Genomic DNA, 15,881 nt, shown 5'->3' with positions numbered 1-15,881 from the left:
TTTATGCTTTTTTATATGTTAAGACTAATAGTCACTGGTAGGCTTGTGTGCCGGGATACAACAGTCACTGGTAGGCCTATGTACCATTATACAACAGTCACTGGTAGGCCTATGTGCCGTTATACAACAGTCACTGGTAGGCCTATGTACCATTATACAACAGTCACTGATAGGCCTATGTACCATTATACAACAGTCACTGGTAGGCCTATGTACCATTATACAACAGTCACTGATAGGCCTATGTACCATTATACAACAGTCACTGATAGGCCTATGTACCATTATACAACAGTCACTGATAGGCCTATGTACCATTATACAACAGTCACTGGTAGGCCTATGTACCATTATACAACAGTCACTGATAGGCCTATGTACCATTATACAACAGTCACTGGTAGGGCTATGTGCCGTTATACAAGAGTCACTGATAGGCCTATGTACCATTATACAACAGTCACTGGTAGGGCTATGTGCCGTTATACAAGAGTCACTGATAGGCCTATGTACCATTATACAACAGTCACTGGTAGGGCTATGTGCCGTTATACAAGAGTCACTGGTAGGCCTATGTACCATTATACAACAGTCACTGATAGGCCTATGTACCATTATACAACAGTCACTGGTAGGGCTATGTGCCGTTATACAACAGTCACTGGTAGGGCTATGTGCCGTTATACAACAGTCACTGGTAGGGCTATGTGCCGTTATACAACAGTCACTGGTAGGCCTATGTGCCGTTATACAACAGTCACTGGTAGGGCTATGTGCCGTTATACAACAGTCACTGGTAGGGCTATGTGCCGTTATACAACAGTCACTGGTAGGCCTATGTGCCGTTATACAACAGTCACTGGTAGGCCTATGTGCCGTTATACAACAGTCACTGGTAGGGCTATGTGCCGTTATACAACAGTCACTGGTAGGGCTATGTGCCGTTATACAACAGTCACTGGTAGGTTTGAAGCTTCACAATAAACTAGAAGCCTACAACAACAACAACAACCTCGCCCGGAACCTCTCTGGACAGCCGTCAGCACAGCCACATAGACACTCGCTGCCGGCGCCATTGCTAGCTGGCCGCACAGGGATTTGTTTCCGGAAAAACTCAAGATTCTGAGCACCCATCAGCTCACTTCAGCGCGGTTTTGTGAGGAAGAAGACATCAGTACTCAAAGACCCAGACAATATCTTGTTTTGAAGGAAACATTTCCGATTTCGTCTACAATTGACGGAGAAACAACGTTGTTGATTACCTGCTGTCCAGCTGACTGGTATTCTGCGCAACCCAGTACGCAGGCGACCCAAACTCTCGTATCGCACTTTTTTTTTTGGGGGGGGGGGACCAGTTCACTGACCAGGTCACTTAGAGTCCTCCCCTGGCAAGTCGATATCCCGCGGGCATTGCTACAAGGGAGCACCTTAGAAGGTGTACTGAGCCTGACAGGGAAAGGTAGACCAAACGGCTCATTTAGGTGTTAGGTATCCCTGATTCCACTCTAGGGAATCATTCTACGACCTCCGTTGGAAGGGAATGATTTTCTCCAGGCCTAGGAGTGTCTCAGGCATTAGGTAGGGCAATGATTCGGTCCTCACTACATGGACAGAGTCATGGGGAAGGCTAAGAGAAAGAGGAAATGGAGGCAGCTTTCAGACGAGGAGGGACGGTAGACCGATGCGCAGCAGGCACCGAAGAAAACTGCTATCGAGGCTTCATCACTTGCTTCTACCAGCAAGACAGCAGACGTAATGGACCTAGAGGGGACAGCATCAGTCACACACCAGCCAGTGTCAGACAATGCTTCTCTGTCCACAACCCAGCCACAAGACGACAGTATGAGACAGGAGAGGACACCACCAGTCACACACCAGCCAGTGTCAGACTCTGCACATCTTCCAAAATTCAAGATAATGCAGACAGACCACTTTCCTACAGCATATGGAGTAGTAACGGCAATGGAAAAAGAACAACCAGAGCTCAAACTTTCCATCACAGTCAACCTGAAAGAAGAAATAATACTGACACCACAAGACCAACAGACTGCAAATTACTTGGAAAAAGTAAGAGTCCTGCAAGGGAAACCTGTATGCTTGGAAAAGCTGGACCCTTCAGAAGGACGCACATGAGTCGTGTTTTTGGGATACCCAATCGACTTTCCCCTGGATCCAATACTAGAACACCAGCAAATCCTGAATGCGGAACGATGCCGCACAAAAGTAAACAAGGCAGCGACACGTCAGGTTCTGGTGACCGTCATGGGACATGTGCCAGAAACATTCAGTCTTGGAAATTGGGGAATATACCGACAGATACCATACGTCCCGGAACCCCTGCGCTGCTTCAGGTGTCAGAAATACGGCCGCCATCAATCACGCTGCACCGGACAGGAGAGATGCGGAGTGTGCAGCCTGAGACATCCAACCCAAGACTGTATAGCCAAGCACAAGGCAAACCAGACCACAACAGCCAAATGTCCAAATTGTGGAGGCAAACATTATGCCTGGAGCACAACCTGCTCTGCACGGAAAGAAAAAGTGCAGACAACTCAGGCCAGGATCAACACACAGACCAGCACCACATACACCAACACCAACGTCTGGAACACTCGTGCACAGCCACAACAGACACACACACTCACAGAGAAAAATTTCCCGAATCTTTTAATTCCAAATCAGAAAATACACAAAAGTGCTGCAGAAATACAGCAAATGCAAAAGTGCAAAAAAAAATTACTTTCGGAATCAACACAACAGATATACAGTTTTACCACCGAGGTCCAGCTGAAAAACAGTGAAGATCATGGCAGAGACCATTATCAATCGTCTACAGATGACGCAGAACGCCTCACAGCAACAGACTCAAGAAATCACTTGTGTGAGATCGTGCAGCAGACCACAGTTACACAAGAAATAGACAGTCTGAGACAAGACGGAGCACAAGAGGACAAACAACGCAACATGGACATACAGACTACCAACAACAGTCGGGTAGTCAAGACACCAGAACATCAACATTTACAACAGCAACTGCAAGAAGCAGTGACCACCCAAGATCAACAGAATCTTACAACACAAGAGACAGACAACAACAGCCAATGCAGTGTGATATGCAACAACACCAACAAAGACGTATTGAACAGCAGAGATGCACAGGTTCCAACAACACAAGAAACAGCTACGAGCAATCAATGCAGTCCGACATGCAGCAATACCAACAACAGTGATGGACCACAATTATGCACAGATTCCAACAACGCCGGGGATGACCACGAGCAATCAATGCAGTCCGATTTGCAGCGACACGACTTGCGAGGTGGTTAATATAGAAGTCGATTCCGAAGAGGAGTTCTAGTAGAACAGGCAACACCAACCGAAACCGTCGTCTGGCCATTATGAATACTGCAGTGGAACATACAAGGTCATGGAAATAAAAACCACACACTTCAGGAGGCTGCAATCAGCACGAAAGCAGATATAATCCTGTTGGAAGAAACTCTTTTTCCCAGCCACGAAGTCCTTCAGATTAGCTGGATACCAGCACTATGTTATACCGTATGAGCAGGGGAGACAAAGAGGGTTAATGACCCTAGTCAGGAACACCATAACCAGCAAGGAAATAGACCCAGTTTCATATGGGGATGGAATAGAGGTATTAGCAGTAACAGTGAATATGGCCAATATTGAGCTCCTCATATACAACGTTTACAAGCCCCCTAGATGTAAACTAGAAGCAGAGGCAGTGCTTACCTTGGCCACGCAGGAAAATGTAATTATTGCTGGGGATTTTAATGCTCATCATCAAGAGTTAGGTGCAACTGGGCCAGCCAATGCAGATGGGCGCCATTTAGCTGCAGCTCTGCGAGAAGTACCTGAAATTACACTTCTCAACACTGGGGAACCCACTCACATTCTAGGAGGTTCCCTTGATCTTATATTAATCTCAACAGCACTCAAACATCAAGCGAAGTGGGAAGTAGACCCGGTAATCACCAGTGACCACTATGCTACTGTCACAACACTAAACATAGAACGACCTCCTACACCACCTGTACAACCTCGGTGGAATTTACGAAAGGCCAATTGGAATATATACCAAGAAGAACTTAAAAAATGGTATGCAACATACACGCCACCTGAGGATTTGAACATACACGAGACCAATCTGCAGGAAGCCATTACAACTGCTGCAGACAAAGCTATTCCAATAATTATCACAGGAAATACAAAAAGAAAGAACTATTGGTTCTATAGTAATGAAGTTAAAGAACAGAACCACAGAGTCAACATCTTCAGAAAACATCTAAAGAGAAACCCCACACCAGAAGGAAGAACTCTGCTAAGAGCAGTGATATCTGAAGCAAGAAGAGTTTCTAGAGAAGTAAATTAGGCAAGATGGTTTGAGTGGTGTCAAACTCTAAATGAACATAGTAGTCTTGGCAAGATATGGGGTCAGATTAAAACTATATCAGGTCGACCAGCCCGACCACAGGCATGTATTCAACCATTGCAGGAGGCTGAGAGACTTGCTCTCCAATTTGCAGAAAGAACAGCTTCATATCAGCTTCCTGCAGTGGTCCGAAGGCAGCAAGAACAATTAAAACAAGAGAGGATGACAGTCATTCATGAGAGCATAGCTATAAATGACGAATGTGACTGTCCCTTCACCAAACAAGAACTAATCAGAGCCAAAAAAGGTGGTAAGGACACTACACCAGGTGCTGATAACATTACAAACTCAATGGTCGCACATGCAGGTCCTGCTGGAGAACAAGGAATATTGGACGTCATTAATGCATCTTGGCAGCAAGGCAAACTACCGACCTCTTGGAAGAAAGCAGACATACCGATTCCTAAGCCGAAAGAACCTGGCAATTACAGGCCAATCTCATTAACATCATGCATTAGTAAAACTGCAGAACGGATGGTCTTAAATAGGCTACTGTGGAAGACTGGAGACTTGCATAAAAACACATTTGGCTTCACTAGAGGAGTAGGTACTGCCAACTGCATAGCAACATTACTAGGAACAGTTAACTCAGGTCCAGCTATAGTGATCTTCCTTGATCTAGAAAAAGCATTCGAACTTCTAAGCCCGCAAGCAATTTTACACACCTTAGTTAAAAAAGGTGTAAAGGGAAATATGCTAGCATGGATTCAAGATTACCTAAGTCACAGGTATGCCAGAGTAAAGTTGCAAGGACACGTGTCGGACTACCACTTGCATGAGAATGGGACTCAACAAGGAGGAGACCTCAGTCCTAGTCTTTTTAACATCCTTATGGAAAACCTTGTTACCATGACATTTACAGAAGGGGTTAAATTGCTAAGCTATGCTGGTGATATAGCATTAACCATTACAGGTCTTTCACTTCTAAATAAAGCACAAGGTGCATTAGATAAAGTAGCATCTGAATGCAGCGTTTTAGGGCTAAAAATATCTGCACAGAAGTCTAAGGCAATGAGACTAGGTGGCAAGGCTCTAGACAGGCAACTACGCATTCAAGACATTAACCTTCAGTGGGTTACACAATATCAATATCTCGGAGTGTCGATAGATTTTAAAATGACATTCAACAAGCAAATTCAATATCTAAAGGAGAAAGCAAAATCACGACTAAATATAATGAGAGCAATCACAGGGCCCCGTCTGGGAGCGGGACACAAAGTGTTAAGAATGTTTTACATACACGCCGTTCGTTCCCTAGTTGATTATGCAGCGCCTGCCTTACTCACTCTTTCTCCTGGCCAGTGGGCAAACGTTGAAGTTATTCAAAACGATGTAATGCGAGTCATAACAGGAACTCCCAGATGGACTAAAATACTGAACCTAAGACTAGAAACAAAGATAACGTAAATTGAAATAAGGGTAAAAGGGATTGCTGGGTGCATGCTGACAAAGATATTGACTAGACCTAGAATCAGTTCACTTAAAGATATAATCACTGGAGAACTAACTCTGGACAGAAGAGCCTCCAATAGCAACAGGTGGACCCATTGTGCGATAAACACCATAAATACATTCGATATAACAAACACAGTCACTGAGAAGGGTGTCGACGAAATACATGCAGACTTTGTTATGCAAGCCCCTTGGGAATCTCTGCCAGCAGACTTTAAGATTATGGTTATTGAAGGAAAAAAGAACCAGACAAATCCTCATCTGCTACGTAACATTGCACAGATGCATATAGAAGCAAACTTGGCATCCGACAGCTTCACTTACTTCACAGATGGAGCAGTAGACCAGCAGGGACAAGAAACCGGAGCTGCAGTTAAAGCAGGAAACTGTAAATAGTTGGAGGCTCTCAAATGGGTGTTCGACTTTACAGAGATGCTAGCTATTCAAAAGGCTTTGGAACATGCTCTTGCTGAACACCGACAATATGTTATCATACATACAGATTCGAGAACCGCCATTGAAACCTTGCAACAAGAACACGTACGTGATAACATACATCTGATCACAAATGTCATATCATTAATGCAAACACTCAAACGACAAGGCCGACGGGTACTTATCTACTGGGTGCCAAGTCATGTGGGTATAATAGGAAATGACATTGCAGACGAAGCCGCAAAACTTGCAACTAAGAGAAGAAATATTGACATTTACATACCACAGAGTCTATCACAGATTAAGAAAGTAATTAGAAACAGAGCAATGCAAAAAATGTACAGTGACCACAACACAGCAGTTGCAACATCAAGATCTGCGGGTTGGTACAAGAATTCAACCAACTACGAACCACTTAGTTTGATGAAAGGGAGCAGTAGAACAACAGAAGTACACTTACATCGCATCAGGCTTGGATACCCATGTCCATGAGAAATAGGCTTACAGGTTCCGGAAGATGAGAGGAAATGTCAGCACTGGAGAAATGTCCGACAGATCACTGGAACATTATCTAACACAGTGCACAGTTACAAACCCATTAAGATTTCAACTTAGATTCAACAGAGCAGAAGAAGTTGTTAAACACATATGGCAAAATCTTACTGAAGCGACCATACGAGTCATAAATACTCATCCTCCGCCCAAGTAACACAGAAACAAGCAACAATTAGTGGGCCAGCCAGAGGCTTAGGGCCCGCGCAGGAATATCCCTGCAAAAAAAAAAGCAACATACATGTACATCTTCATTATCCATATGTTACTCTGTTCTTAGTGTCATGTCTGTTACTCTGTTGTTCTTAGTGTGATCCCAGTACTTTGTAAGGTGACTGTAGTTGCCCTTATATTACAGGAAATACGGTATTAAATATGGTACTGCAGAAGAGTACTGTAACATTGTCTGTATTACAGGCAATACAGCGCTCATCATTGGTGCTTACTTCGGGACGACTTATTCAATACATACCCTGATGGCTGCCGGGGTCAACATTAACGCTCAGAATATGTTCGGTAAAATATTTACTATAGTTCTCCCTAATCTGCGTTCCTATAAGAACGCACTTTGTTATCGCAAATATCACATACCATGCTCAATGAATATAATAAATTTTATAAATTTAGTTTATTATGACAATAATTTGAATGATTTTGTTTGAAGCATTAAAAGGAAATTAAACGGTGAATGTTAATAACTATATATTTTTTTCTTATATTTTAGGGGCAACTGCAGTAATGGCCATATCATTAGATGGGTCACCAAATCTCGCCGCCCTCTTGACCTACTGCCCTGACCTCACACTCACAACCAGTGATGGTGAGTTTTGCTTTTGCTTATTTAATGTTTGTTCTTGTATTTCCCGTCGCTGGGTGTTGGCGCCTCGTCGGTTGTACCCAGCGTATATATCTTCCTGGCACATCACACGAGAAGCTGCTCATCAGGACACAAATTAAACTGTGGTGTGAAAGTCGTAGTGTAAGGGAGGTACTGGTGTAGGAGGGGCAGGGAGGAGGAGGTGGTAGGATGGGCAGGGAGGAGGAGGTGGTAGGAGGGGCAGGGAGGAGGTGGTAGAAGTGTAGGAGGTGCAAGGAGTAGGAGGAGGTAGGGGGGGCACGGAGGAGAAGGTAGAATTGGAGTAGGGGCAGGGAGGAGGTGGTAGAAGTGTAGGAGGGGCAGGGAGGAGGAGGTAGAAGAGTAGGAGGGGCAGGAAGGAGGAGGAGGAGGTAGAGGTGTAGGAGGGGCAGGGAGGAGGAGGTAGAAGTGTAGGAGGGGCAGGAAGGAGGAGGAGGAGGTAGAGGTGTAGGAGGGGCAGGGAGGAGGAGGTAGAAGTGTAGGAGGGGCAGGAAGGAGGAGGAGGAGGTAGAGGGGCAGGGAGGAGGAGGTAGGAGTGTAGGAGGGGCAGGGAGGAGGAGGTAGAAGTGTAGGAGGGGCAGGGAGGAGGAGGTAAAAGTGTAGGAGGGGCAGGAAGGAGGAGGAGGAGGTAGAGGTGTAGGAGGGGCAGGGAGGAGGAGGTAGGAGTGTAGGAGGGGCAGGGAGGAGGAGGAGGTAGAAGTGTAGGAGGGGCAGGGAGGAGGAGGAGGTAGAAGTGTAGGAGGGGCAGGGAGGAGGAGGAGGTAGAAGTGTAGGAGGGGCAGGGAGGAGGAGGTAGAAGTGTAGGAGGGGCAGGAAGGAGGAGGAGGAGGTAGAGGTGTAGGAGGGGCAGGGAGGAGGAGGTAGGAGTGTAGGAGGGGCAGGGAGGAGGAGGAGGTAGAAGTGTAGGAGGGGGCAGGGAGGAGGAGGAGGTAGGAGTGTAGGAGGGGCAGGGAGGAGGAGGAGGTAGGAGTGTAGGAGGGGCAGGGAGGAGGAGGAGGTAGAAGTGTAGGAGGGGGCAGGGAGGAGGAGGAGGTAGGAGTGTAGGAGGGGCAGGGAGGAGGAGGAGGTAGAAGTGTAGGAGGGGGCAGGGAGGAGGAGGAGGTAGAAGTGTAGGAGGGGGCAGGGAGGGGGAGGAGGAGGAGGTAGAAGTGTAGGAGGGGGCAGGGAGGAGGAGGAGGTAGAAGTGTAGGAGGGGGCAGGGAAGGGGTGGTAGTAATAGTGGGGTTTGAGGTGAGAGTGGTGGTGCAGGAAGAGAGGGTGACTCAAACAACAGCTTCAGCATCTCAACTCATGCAATATTATAGGCAGAGTTGCGAGAGCGTTGTGAAGAAGTGAAATTTCTTTGATTCTTCTGAACGAATGATTTGCATTACATATATATTGCATTGTGAAGAAGTGAAATTTCTTTGATTCTTCTGAACGAATGATTTGCATTACATGCAAATCATGTTGCACGAGTCATATATTCTCTCGATATTGGAAACTATTTGAGAGAAAAACTGTCATAACATGAAAGGCCTATTGGCCCAGCTCCTACTTGCATTAAGCCACACCCATACACACATTTGTCTAATATATGCATAAATCTATGGTGACCCCGCGTCTTATGTTGCACGGTAACTGTCCTCTATTGTCCGGACTGTTATCTGTTATTGCGTCCACCGTAGTCTGTTAGAAGGACCTGATGTCCAGGCGATGGTGTATTGTCCAGACGAATGTCCGGTGTCCTCACAAAGTGTTCAACTGCTTAACACAGACTCTGAGAAGTGCACTTCAACACGTTTGTATTCATTCTGAAACTGATGGAGACTGAATAAATAGCGGGAGTGTTTGAACATTGTTCTGAGTATACATTTGAACACTCTTCTGATGGCTTCATTTCTCCACTGGGCGAGATGCACTTTGTACGAGCACCCTTGTCCCTGGTGATTCGAGCCATGCAACTATTGTTAAGGTATACCAGCACATAATTGATGTTTATTTCATTTTTTTTAAATATAATATTACCACCAGGGTTGACAGCGCTACAAGTCATGGTCCAGAAAGGATTCACTGTGAATGCTGCTCTTATTCAAGGTAACTAACCCTCTTGTATTTACACAGCCACAAGGCTTCTGTATGATATTGTTCAATGGTTCCTTTGTAACATTTTTGTAACCACTTGTTAACCTTATATTTAGAAAGACATTTACATTACTTGTCCCTACACAAAAATTGCATTTAACACTGCCTTACTGGTCTCCTGTAGCCTCACCATCTTCTCAGTGCACTTGTGGCCATTTATGTTGACTGTGACATTAACGACCAGAGGTTAACAACGTGGTTCATACTGGCGAATTTCACACTCCAGTTAGACCCAGCATAATGTACACACATTGAATATTTCTGCCACATATCTACAGAACTATAGACTTTAATTGTAGAAAATGTTCCTACTTGCAAATGTTTGTCTGTCTGTCCAACAATTGAAGACCAGACACATACATAATAATAATAATAATTAATAATAATAATAATTTTTATTTAGGTAAAGGTACATACATAAAGAGATTTTACAAAGTTTGTTGGCTTTATAGATAGAGCTAGTACATACAATGCCTAAAGCCACTATTACGCAAAGCGTTTCGGGCAGAAACGCCTTGCATACATACAAGAATGTAACAACTCTTGTATATATCTAAAAAAAAAAAAACATGGGGGGGGGGGTTATGTGAGGGTCATAGACTTGTCAGGGTCGGCCCAAGTGTCATGCTTTTAAGAAATATCGGCATGAAGCTTGATATCTTATGTGTGTTCCTTACACTTTTGATATTTTCGATCACATGACTCATTCTCTTTGACAATTGTAGATGTTCCTCTACAGATGTTATATTTTAGACTAGATGAGACTAACATACAAAAGATTAGGAATTATTTCTGAATTTAGGAACAGAAATGAAGTTCAGTGCTTGTGTGCAGTTAATTATTTGTATTAGATAAAACGATCATTAAGCTGCATTTTCTAAATATGAGATTTGAGTCTTGTGAAAGTGGGGGAGGGGATATGTTTGGAAGAGAGGGAAGGAGAGGGGGGAGTGAAGGTGGAGAGGGGGAGAAGAGAGAGAGAGGTTAGAGGGGGGAAGAAAAATTGAGAGGGGGTAAAAGGATGAGAGGGGGAAGTTGGGGAGGGGAGACGTTGGGGAGCTGTGAGGGAGAATTAATTGGTGGATGTTGATGGATAAAAGTGAAATGAGGAGATGAAGAGGTACAAAAGGGGAGAAGGAGAGGGTGGAGAGCATAATAGATGGGGAGAGGGGGAAGGAGAGTGGTAAAAGGGGGCGTGGAGAGATATTGGAAGAGAAAGGTGGAGAGAGAGGGCAGATGGGAAGAGAGGGGAAGAGGATGGGGATTAGGGAAGACAGCTGGAGAGGGGGAGACCCGGGAGCAGCCGGCTACTCCATCTAGTATATTATACATAGCTAATGACACCCAATAACATAATACATGGCAGCATGGCTTAAAACCCAAGCAAGCGACTGTGAAGTGATCATGCTTAGCCAGCAGCGTTTGAACCAGACCCACTTCTCCTGTTGTTAACCCGACGTGTTTCTTCTTTTCAGCCAAGTTGGACAACATGTGTTCGTTTGGTAGCACCAACTACAGCCTGGGGGCCGTCAGGTGAGTGCCGGCCAGAACTGAGCAAGGAATCTTGCCCTTTGTCACATATCACAATTCAGTCTCTGGGTCAGTCATCCGCCTCTTGACCGCGCCGTTCGCGAGGCCATATTCGCGAATCCGTTCAGCAACAAAACAAGGGACCAGATTCACGAAGCAGTTACTGTACAACTTTTCTCATACTTTGGAGGCTTTGTTTACAATTATTAAACAGTTAATGAGCTCCGAAGTACCAGGAGGCTGTTTATGACAATAACAACAGTTAACTAGGACGTGTCCATGCTTGTAAACTGTTTAATAAATGTAACCAAAGCCGTCTCACTGAACTTTGCAGGGTGAATGATCTGTGTTATGGAACGAACATAGGCTGGTCTCGGCTAGTCCTAGTCTTGTTAAGAGCGGGTCGTGCCTAATGTTGAGCCCCCTCCCCCCCCCCCCCCACCACGTAATCTTCGAAGAGGATTTCTAAAATAAATCTAGGAGTCCCTAGATTTATTTTAATTTTGAAAGAGAGAGAGAGAGAGAGAGAGAGAGAGAGAGAGAGAGAGAGAGAGAGAGAGAGAGAGAGAGAGAGAGAGAGAGAGAGAGAGAGCGCGTTTTAGTATCATTCTACTTATCACATGCCTCTGTATGACTACTCATCCTGAGTGATGGGGATTTTTTAGCATCGCATAGCTAGCTTTTTAACACTGTACTCCCCCTTCATGTAATCTAGAGTAGCTACATAAACGTAGACGTACTTAATGTATTAATAAAAGAAATAAAAATTAAAAGAGAGGGAGAGAGAGTAGATGGTAGGTGATGGAGAGAGAAGGACAGAGATGGAATGAGGGTCTGAGTGGAAGAGGGGAAGAGAGGGGAGATACAGTCTAACAGACCAGGGGGCTGCGGGGTAACCCCCGTATACCTATAACACAGTAACAGTTTTTCTTCCAATGAAGTAAGTTTTATTTCCTAATTGCATATACCTAAAAAATATATAAAATAACTATATTATTTCCCTCAAACATTGCTATTGTGACCACTACACTTAAGTTTTTAAATTTACTGATTCCCAAGGAGAAAACGGAAGAATTTACATATATTTGTTTTCACTGGTGTCGGAGCTGTGCCAAAGGCAGACCTGGTAGCGGCGCCTTGGTCACTGGGGGTGAGCTGGTGGGGAAGGTGGGGGGGGGAGAGTTTTGGAATCTTGTCTAGACGTATAGTTGTTGTTGTTCTTGCTAGTTATTTCTCTATTCTTGAACATGCAGACGTTACACGTTTGAACAGGTGATGATGGAATAGGCTCAATCTCCTTTACTAGGGAGATTCTTGTGACAATATATAGATATAGATATATTTAATAATATATATATACTATTAAATATGACCGAAAAAGTAAGATTAATCATTCTAACACGAATTTTCTCGATCTTTCTTATGTTTCGTTTCACTGTTGATGGTAATTGAAAAATCAATTCTCCAAAATTCATTTTTATTTCTAGTCTGACGCGACACTTGAGCGCGTTTCGTAAAACTTATTACATTTTCAAAGACTTTAGTTTACACACACACAACTGAACTATAACTGAATAGAGCTTAAACATCTTCGATTTTTTATACCTGCATTTGGGTGAGGTGATATGTTACAACAGTTTTGGATGATGGAAAAACAAACTTTCAACACAAGACAGAACACGAAACAATGGGTATTGAAGGTAAGAATGGAAGTAATTGCAGAGGGCCTATTGGCCCATATTTCTTGATGCTTCTATATTGGAGCGAAGTCTTGAAGTGGGTAGAATATAGTTGTGCATTAATTGGCTGTTGATTGCTGGTGTTGACTTCTTGATGTGTAGTGCCTCGCAGATGTCAAGCCGCCTGCTATTGCTGTATCTATCGATGATTTCTGTGTTATTTGCTAAGATTTCTCTGGTGATGGTTTGGTTGTGGGAAGAGAGTATATGTTCCTTAATGGAGCCCTGTTGCTTATGCATCGTTTTGCAAAAGCGAAGTTTTGTGTTCCTCACGTGTGCCCCAAAGAATGAGGTGATTTGGTGAAATGCTATGCCCAAGATTACCATCCGAGTTGCCGTCGGGGAAGTGGCTCAAATAGCCTTGGCTATCACTTCCTTTTGACGGCCGTGATGGTCAAGTGGATTAAGGCGCCCTGTAGTTACCAGTTGCGTTGCTCCTGGGAGTATGGGTTCGAGTCACTTCTGGGGTGTGAGTTTTCATTTTCATATACATATATATATATATATATATATATATATATATATATATATATATATATATATATATATATATATATATATATATATATATATATATATATATATAATTTATATATATTCTCTAGATCCGAGAACTGCATAGAAATGGTGTGTCTGACGAACTGCAGTTGGAACAATACTGGCAATGCGGTTCCAAACTGCACCACGCCCTCTGACCATCACGTCACCCGCCGCCACACCCGACCAAAACCCCATCACACCTCAGCTGAGAACGATGACAGCGAAGAACGCCGCTAATGGTAACGAATCACTACATTCAGGTATGTTAAGTTATTTCAATTATTCTGTTAGTGAGAAATATATTTACTTATGTGGTGTTTTCAAGCCAGTAAATGTAGGGAAAATTAAGATAATTAAAGTAAAAGTTTGCAAGAGTAAAATGAGAACATATGTGTTAGGTAAAATAAATACAGTGATTAGTGGAAAAGTAAAAATAGGGTACAGCATAAATAGGAAAGTGGGAAATTAAAAATGGGGAAAATGTGCTATGGGAAATTGGAGGCAGGTTTTTGAAAAATGACCAATATTATGCTTAATGTTTTATGTAGTTAAAAGTTTACATTAATTAGGTTATATTTTCAACAAAGTATGACTAACTTTGCGTGCAGCATCCCTACAGGACGCGTACTTGTATGATCCACATCAGGACGCCCTTTCTCGACTTTATTTGGAACATTCATCTGTGTTCTTTGTCTCATAAATCTTTGTACCTGACAGGGAAAGGTGGTGGCAGAGCAAGCGGTCATCCAGGTCTTGCTTCTATCGGCACCCTAAGACCGCCACACCATCGTTTCAAGAAGTGAAAATCCAAATATTAACGTCATCCTGGATAAGAGTTCATAATTTTGTCTAATGCTAAGATTTGTTCAGATTTCAAACCTATTCCACACAGAAATCACAATAGCGAGAAGCATCAAATGAACAAATCCACAAGAGCCAGGACGAGGGTTCGAACCTACGTCCGAGAGGATCCCAGACGCGCCTTAATCGACTGAGCTACGACATGGTATAAGAATTGCAACCGGGAAATAAACTTAAACTACCGCTGATCCTGCAGTCTCTCCGAGACACAAATCAGGTTTTTACACAATTCCCCCCCATGCACCCGAGCTGTGTCAGTAAGCTGTTCTGCCTCTTCGCCCTTAGGTAGACGAAAAGGTAGAACAATTGTCGCCCTTAGGTAGACAATTCCCCCATGCTCGGGTGCATGGGGGAATTGTGTAAAAACCTAGTTTGTGTCTCGGAGAAACTGCAGGATACGTGGTAGGTCAAGTTGATTTCCCGGTTGCAATTCTTATACCACGTCGTAGCTCAGTCGATTAAAGAGCGTCTGGGATCCTCTCGGACGTAGGTTCGAACCCTCGTCACGGCCCTTGTAGATTTGTTCAGTGAAACCTATGTGTATGGGCAGCACAAAACGTCCACCAGACTGCGACACAGTGGTTGCCAGGATCAGGTTGGGTTACCGTTACCTGTGGCACGTGGCTACAGGTGACGGATCTCTCAATCCTGAGCACTCCAGGTGCAAACTCTGTGAGCAGGAACTGGGGGCATGATCTCCCACACTACATCACCAAATGCCCAGTTATCAGACCATTTAGACCTGTTGCCATGAAGTACCTGGAGCTTTTCAATTATTTTATTCACTCTCGTGTTCTTGAGAATATACTTATATTGCCCCCAAAATTTGCCAGTGGCTAACCATCCTGCGAGATGGGGACTTTCAGTATCACTGCTACTTTATTCACTCTTGTGTTCATGATGATATCCTCATAATGCACCCAGAGTTTGCCAGTGCAGAGTTCTGTTCACATGCCTCTGTATGACTAACCTTCCTCTGTGATGGGGATTTTTAGCATCATACAGATAGTTTTTTGAAACGCTGTACTCCCATTCATATACTCTAGAGTAGCTGCACAAATGCACATGTACCCAAATGGGTTAATAAAATAAATAAAAAAATAAAATGATTAATTTTATTTATCCAATAACAGAAAAAAATACATCATTAATTATGTTTAAATATGAAATATAACTTTAGTATATCAACACAAGTTTAACTTTTTAAAATAAACAATAAAAGTAAAATATAGCCACTCAGCTATTGTACATTATATGTTGCGTAATTTGACCATTTTCTAAACCAAGTCACATAAACTTCAAAAGATTATGCAACTTGCAACCGTCACGGCCGGACGTG

At 43.7% G+C, this 15,881-nt stretch overlaps 1 protein-coding gene across 1 annotated transcript in view; it reads left to right on the top strand.

Moving 5' to 3' along the window:
* The window catches only part of LOC123755672 (ankyrin repeat and SOCS box protein 3), a 29,143-nt gene extending 13,495 nt beyond the window's left edge, over positions 1 to 15,648 (top strand). The window contains exons 7-12 of the mRNA XM_069300211.1: positions 7,310 to 7,408; positions 7,617 to 7,712; positions 9,762 to 9,824; positions 11,348 to 11,405; positions 13,747 to 13,941; positions 14,399 to 15,648. Of these exons, the coding sequence (XP_069156312.1) occupies positions 7,310 to 7,408; positions 7,617 to 7,712; positions 9,762 to 9,824; positions 11,348 to 11,405; positions 13,747 to 13,918 (488 nt within the window). The 3' untranslated portion in view covers positions 13,919 to 13,941; positions 14,399 to 15,648. The remainder of the gene's footprint in view (positions 1 to 7,309; positions 7,409 to 7,616; positions 7,713 to 9,761; positions 9,825 to 11,347; positions 11,406 to 13,746; positions 13,942 to 14,398) is intronic.
* Positions 15,649 to 15,881: the final 233 nt, after the last annotated feature.

The sequence above is a fragment of the Procambarus clarkii genome, chromosome 43, assembly GCF_040958095.1.
Source record: "Procambarus clarkii isolate CNS0578487 chromosome 43, FALCON_Pclarkii_2.0, whole genome shotgun sequence".
NCBI lineage: Eukaryota > Metazoa > Arthropoda > Malacostraca > Decapoda > Cambaridae > Procambarus > Procambarus clarkii.
This window is presented reverse-complemented; position numbering and strand designations above follow the sequence as displayed.